The sequence below is a fragment of the Frankliniella occidentalis genome, unplaced genomic scaffold (assembly GCF_000697945.3).
Source record: "Frankliniella occidentalis isolate FOCC.00 unplaced genomic scaffold, Focc_3.1 Scaffold270, whole genome shotgun sequence".
Lineage (NCBI taxonomy): Eukaryota > Metazoa > Arthropoda > Insecta > Thysanoptera > Thripidae > Frankliniella > Frankliniella occidentalis.
In genome coordinates this window covers 40,204-46,751 of record NW_026267396.1, presented here as the reverse complement: position 1 = coordinate 46,751, position 6,548 = coordinate 40,204, and the positions used below count along the sequence as shown (strand labels likewise).

Genomic DNA, 6,548 nt, shown 5'->3' with positions numbered 1-6,548 from the left:
CCCCAAATGCAAAATGCAAGAGGGTTTATTTTACGCAGTAGCAGGCCTGCACAGCACAATGCCTGGCTCTATAACTACAGTATATAAGAATTTTGTAGAAGTTGAACATCTCTAGAGTGTGCAAACTCATAGGGTAATGGTCATGGAATTGTTTTGGTGAAAATAGAAGCAAACTGTACATGCCATCTTCAATGTTTTACATTTTCAGCTTACAACTTATATTTTAGTAATAAAACTTTCATTTTTAACAAACTTTAAAGATCACCATGGACAGACAACACCCACATCCTCCAGACACACTCTGCATTCCATCATCGAATATGAATCAGACTGATACAAAGCTGTTTGAATACCTATTGAGTATTAGCATTTTGCTCATATATAAGTACAAAGAAGAAAAAAAAACAACTTAAAAGAATAAACACACAATTCAATACTGCCAGATACATGTTAAATGCATAATAAGAAAGAATGTATGCATGAGATTGCAAGAGATGATAAAATACCTTCCAGTTAAACAGACAAAAATTCAATCACAAAAAATGTGTTTGGTCCAAATACTGAGAAATACCATTCGTCAGTAACAGTAAAACTTACAAAGTCCACCTACTTAGGTTGCTAAAGACTTAGAAATGGAGATGGGCAGAAAAACATTTAATTGTTTGAGCCGGAAGCAGATATTGAGTAAAAAAAGAGCAGCTGTTGAACAACATTTTTCACCGGCCAATTGGAAATTTAAATTAATTCCAACCATCATCCAAACATTAAAAAATATCTAAAAATTTGACTTTATCTCAGTTTAAAACCATTTTGACAAACCTATGTCCGCAGGTCCGCTGGGAACAATTGTGCGAATAAATAGTGTAATCTCAAATTAAAATAAAACACAGTGTTTGCTCAGTCGGAGGAAAAAAAATTTGTAATTTTCTAACAACTCTGTTGTCTGAACTGGCAGAACAGCATGTTTATCTGGCAAGCACAAAAGTAGAATGCAAAAGAAGGCAAACTAGAAGTCTCTCTCAACATTACACAAACAAAGTTTTACTACAACTAAATCACAGTTTTAAAATCTGGAATTTCTGATGTGACAGAAGTACAGACTGTCATATTAATAGGAAAAAACAAAATCACAAGTACAGAATGCACAGAATTGGAAAGTTATCTAATAACTCATTTCAGGGCAGTGGTTATCAAAACTATGTTTTCTGATTTCTTGGATTTGGAAGAGAGTAAATGACGTTTAAAGTTGAGATTATTGCTGTCACCTTATCATTTACCGAGTCTATTATCAAATAAAAAGTGCACTCATTGTAGTAATGAATCAAAAGTGGCTAAAATAGTTAAAATTATGCCCATCTAGATACGTACATAAGAAATTAAATATGCTAATGTACGTTAGCATGTGCTAACAAAACTAAACCAAACTGTACATTTCGAATCTTGTTACCATTCTTTGCTTCTATGTATGTACTAAAGCATAAGAAAGAAGGTCCTCTCCTCTCATGACTGTCATTAGAGCTACAAGTGTTAGATAGATACTTATATTTCTTTAAAACTCCAAAAAACAAAAATAAAACTTAATATAGTAACTGAATACAAATTTGTCTTCAAGTAATTGGTAACAAAAGAAGAATGTATTTTTATGGAGAGGTAATTCTTAAACATCACCATGAAGCTGAGTGCGTGTGAACAAAACTCAGTGGTTTACAGAAATTGTCATGCAGGTAGAGATAATTAATCTACCTCCCATAACATGGTAATACTCTGCATTCAACATTTCTTATTTTTACATTTTTTTTATTTATATTTTTGGCCCCAGTCCTAAATGGTTGAAATACCAGTAAAAATATAACTCACCTTAGTTTTTCCAGACAACAAGGCAGGTGCCAGCACGTCCAGTATTGAGCGATGCGGCCTGTAAACACAATTATTGTTTATTTTTACAAATCAGAAATTTTAATAAGTCAACAAGTGCAATTCCAATGTTAAAGCAATCAAATGATCACTGTCAGTACCTGAGACCACTCATTGGTCTGAGGGTCATACACCTCCACTGAAGTCTTATAATGATGTCCATCGTAGCCTCCAACACTGAAGAGCTTATCCCCAAACAGTATCACACCAATGCCATCTTTACCACTGCTCATAGATGCAACCATTGTCCATGTATCAGTTTTTGGATCATATCTGTATATTGATGCATTTTTAGTAATGGTTTATGAGCACAAGCCACTTCCTGTTTAGTGAAGTTTAAATCAATTGTTTACCTTTCAACACAATCAAAACGAGAAGCAGAGGGATTTGAAGCAGGTGCATCATGGCCTCCCATTGCATACAAATAACCATTCGCAACACCAACTCCAACACCACCCCTTCTTTTAGCCATTGGAGAGCATGCTACCCACTTATTCGTATGTGGATCATAACATTCAACCGAACGTAAACATGAAGACCCATCTCTGCCCCCAACTGCATACAATCTAAAGGTTATTCATGGAAAAAAATAAACAGTTTAATTAAAATTTGGATACAGTAGCAATGTTTTCAGAACAGTTATCATGAAAATACCCACTTGTTGTTCAAGACAGCCACACCAACGGTCGACCGTTGAGAAGACATTGGAGCCACATAACTCCACTGACAAGCCTGAGGATCCCACCTTTCAACAGTATTGAGGTAACTCCATCCATCATGCCCACCAACAGCATACAAAGGACCCTCTAATACTCCAACACCTAAATAGACAGATAATATCCCCCCAAAAAAAGTGTGTATTGACTAAGGACTTAAAAAAAAGGCAAATGAAAGAAAATATGCAAATTCACCTAGGCCATGACGATGAGTTGACATTGATGGAAGTGTTGCCCACGTCTTTGTATTGGGGTCATAGCATTCTACACTATTTAATGTTTTTAGACCATCTCTACCACCAACAACAAAAACTTTTCCATCCACTACAGCAACACCAAATTGAAGACGGCGTCCATTCATCTCATCAACATGATGCCAAGAATCTGATCGTAAGTCATACCTTTCAATGTTGGTGGCTCCTTAAAAAGAATAACACACTAAAAATATTCCAATCCAATCCAAAAACTCAGGTGAGAGAGCTAAACAGCTAAAAAGACAAAAGTTGATTATAAAACTCACCTTTCTTCGCATACATCCCGCCAATAGCATACAAAGATCCTACTGTTGACTTGCGAGGATGAGTTCTAGCAGATTGTAAAAGGGGCCTCCTTTCAGGTAGGAGATGATATTTAAGTGCCTCCATAATGAGGTCCTGGCAAGCACGGATGTCCTTGAACATGGGGTTGGTTTCAATGTGATCTGCAATAAACTATCGAGGGGATACAAAATTATCACACAAAATTAGAAGGAAAACATACATGGGTTATAAACAAAATGAGCAGTAGATACAATAAAATACTTACTGAGGGAGGCAGTAGTGGGAGTTTCACATACGCAAGTAAGTTTCCCAGGTCATTCTTTCTACTAGTTAAGTCATGTTTCAACCATCCCATTAAAGCCTGAAAAATGTAAAAAATTATTTTTACTCTAAAAATGACAATTAAGTACATACAACTTCATGCGTACAAAAACTCACAAGAAAGACAGCCTCTTCATTTGGAACGTTGAGATCATCGGAGGCAAGAAGTTTAGAGACCTGTTCAGGAGAAAGCTGCAGGAACTCCTGGTTACGAACAACTTCCATGAAATGTTCCTGGACAAACATACACACACAGCCAAAAATATAATGGTAAAGAAGACCAATTTGGGTAAAGAAGACAATTCAGTACACTTACAGTAGTATATGCATGAGCAGCTTGTTGGAGATCAGCACACCCCTGTTGATCAGCAAATAGACAGATACCAATACAGTTTGATGGGTGAAGTTGTCTCCGGAGAAAGTTACAGCATGCTGTGACCACTGCTGGGAGCTGAAGGAGGCAAGCTGTTGCCAGCAGAGTTTCAACAGTATCCTCCCTGAGTTCCACTCGCCCTGTAATAGATTATCATGCAATTACGCATTGATGAGTTTTACTTGGGTTTACTTCGACAGGGACAAAATTGTGCTGAATTAAAGAGTTCACCTGTATAACAATATTGCACCAGGGCATTCAAAGCAGAGCCATCAACATCTTGAAGTTCTATCTCACTTAGGTTTGTTTCTCTCAGTCCATTTGTAAACATTGCAGAGAAATATTCAGATCCAGCGCTCAGAATTAATCGGTGAGCAGGAATGCGTTTAGTACCTGTAAACCAGTCAGTGGGCATCAATTATTGAAGTATCAAAAACAGCAGAGAGAAGGAAATGTATACTAAATTTTTACCGGCAATAAGCACAACATCTGTGAGCTGTCCAAGCTGTAAATAAGATTCCATTCGAGCCATGCTGTTCTCAGCATGACATGGGGATCGGAAGCATTCATCACCAGTGCTTTGTGCAGACATACTAGATATACTATATTCACTACTAGTGTCTCTGACTCCAAAAGCAGAAAGTTCACTTCTGATTTAAAGGGAGATGAGAAAGGAATGAGAAAAAATGTAAAAGCTGACATGATAGACATAATAAATGTTAGAGCAGTCCGAACATACTTTGCGTCTTGAGGCTCGTCATTTGCGGTAGTCCCATCTCCTTGAGACCCAGTCATTTTTAAGAGCTTACTTACGAAGAAACACTCGATTTCTGAAACAAAGCAGAATTATTATCAAATTAGTCTGTTTTACAAAACTAATTGATAGAATGAGATGAGATGGGATTGGACGATTTCTGTTGCAACCTAACTTACCAATAGAGTTTCACACAATCCACAAACTTAAGGTTCATGAACAGCTGTTGATTACAATTAAAATACAGGGACGGAAAAGAACTATGTCTTACCTTATTGTTGCAACTTGTTACAACTAGTTACAACTAGCAAACAAACGAAGAACAAGGAATGTCAACAAGAGTTCTAGATAAATGTCAACAACCCTTAAGTGTCACTGACACAAAGCGATACAGTCTCACGTAATTGGGGAAATATTTCTTCTAGACTCTTCCACTGGGATCATTCGGTGTGGATGCATTCTTAAAACCTCCACTTAGAAACTGTCACAAAAACAGATTTTATCAGCATTAATCAACGAGCAAAATAAACAGACCTAACCTACCGAAGCCGATACATAGGTTCGTCTGCTAGTCTACCCAAACAATAGTTTTGGTCATTCGTTGAAATAATATGCAGAAAAGTAATGCGAGAAAAGGACGTCGTGTACTTACGTGTAATCACACAAAAGATTTCATTTGGAAACAAGATTTCTCGTCTTGGTGATCAAGCTCGGGACGGAGCGACTTTGGGTCGTTTGTCACAGAGTCAAGGTTGGCCACCCTGGCCAGGTTGATGGCCCGGATCGATCTCCACCCCGCCTCCCCCTCTCCCCCGCCCCCTCTCCACTCCCCGCCAACAATAGGTCAATCAGTCCTCGCAATGTCGTATTCCGATGCGGTAGTAGCTCTGGCGCCATTGACAAGGCAGTCGGCTTGGAGCATCTTTGCTGGAATAAAAGCCCCCCCCCCCCCGGTCCTACCACATTTTGTGAACCGAATCATCGAAATCCCATGAAATCGGCCGGCGAAATTGCGAATAAGGGGAATAAGCATTAACGAACAGCTGTTGTTGTCATCCGGCTCACAAAGATTGTACCGATTGTACCGACCAAGCCGTTTCTGAAGAAAAATTCGACTTTAAATTTCGGTTTTGCTTTGCACCTGTCATGAGACCACGACCTAAAAAAAAAAAGGCCGATTCTCGTCCGTGACTGGGGACGGGGGCCTGGAAAGGCAACAGGGTTAATCGGCGACCAGGAAACTCACCTTGTCTCAAAGCCGAATTGTCTGGCATAAGGCGTGCGTTCTCCAATTGACCACAGGCCACCAGAAGCAACAGAAACAAACGCTAACGTGGAAGTTGCAGGTGTGGAACTCACACGGAGAAAAGGGGAACCTCGTCTGGAGCGCTCCCGCGGGATTGGCGGGAGGTGGCGGCGGCGCGTCCGGGCGTCCCGTCCGGGCCGAGGGAAGTCCTTGAGACACTCACGGGCGGCCCGGCCGCTGCAAACTGCATATGCATTTCTCGCAAGAGTTCCCATAAAATTCCGAAGAACCTCGTTGTCGTGTTTCCTTTCTATAATATGCACTAATGCCGGAGGCAATGGAAGCAAGAGGGCAAGATAAACCGACCCAGTGAACCAGTTCCTTGACGTACACTGTTAAAGTTCTACAAAACAGTGCTTTTCAGAACTGCGAAGTATTTAGATCCTTGCAGGAATTTAACAGTGTAGGGATCGTGCAGAAAATATGTTCGCTTTTTCTAATATTCATGTTCAAAAACACAGGAGCGCAGAGCGCCTGCGAGACCCAGGGTAGGCCGCCGAGCAGTACACGCAAGCACAGCATGCAATGTGTTGCCTATCAATCGGGCGCCATGAGAGCTGAGCTCGCAGAGGCTCAGTCAGCTTTGACAGGTTCGTAACGGCGAGTGATGGGCGTACTTTCTGGA

At 39.9% G+C, this 6,548-nt stretch overlaps 1 protein-coding gene across 3 annotated transcripts; it reads right to left on the bottom strand.

Moving 5' to 3' along the window:
* Nucleotides 1–176: 176 nt before the first annotated feature.
* On the bottom strand, nucleotides 177–6,011 carry LOC113207391 (kelch-like protein 5). 3 transcript variants are annotated; one of them, XM_052273408.1, is made up of 14 exons: nucleotides 5,864–6,011; nucleotides 4,889–5,098; nucleotides 4,603–4,693; nucleotides 4,335–4,513; nucleotides 4,095–4,256; nucleotides 3,807–4,003; nucleotides 3,608–3,724; nucleotides 3,435–3,530; nucleotides 3,151–3,340; nucleotides 2,826–3,047; nucleotides 2,573–2,735; nucleotides 2,268–2,480; nucleotides 2,016–2,187; nucleotides 177–1,915 (listed from the first exon to the last, which is right to left on the bottom strand). In XM_052273408.1, the coding sequence occupies exons 3-14, from the start codon at nucleotides 4,656–4,658 to the stop codon at nucleotides 1,859–1,861; spliced, it is 1,824 nt and encodes a 607-aa protein (XP_052129368.1). In that variant the 5' UTR covers nucleotides 4,659–4,693; nucleotides 4,889–5,098; nucleotides 5,864–6,011; the 3' UTR covers nucleotides 177–1,858. The 3 variants fall into 3 exon arrangements, with proteins under 3 accessions (XP_052129368.1, XP_026279726.1, XP_026279725.1); XM_026423941.2 differs by having other exon boundaries at nucleotides 2,826–3,050; nucleotides 5,864–6,009; XM_026423940.2 differs by lacking the exon at nucleotides 5,864–6,011 and adding an exon at nucleotides 5,270–5,409 and having other exon boundaries at nucleotides 2,826–3,050.
* Between the last annotated feature and the right edge of the window lie 537 nt (nucleotides 6,012–6,548).

Coding starts and splice junctions, on each gene's coding strand:
- LOC113207391 (XM_026423941.2), bottom strand. CDS start 4,658: ATGACTGGGTCTCAAGGAGATGGGACTACCGCAAATGACGAGCCTCAA. Junction 3,531..3,607: donor ATGAAGAGGCTGTCTTTCTT/GTGAGTTTTTGT, acceptor TACATTTTTCAG/GCTTTAATGGGATGGTTGAA. Junction 3,341..3,434: donor TCCCACTACTGCCTCCCTCA/GTAAGTATTTTA, acceptor TCCCCTCGATAG/TTTATTGCAGATCACATTGA.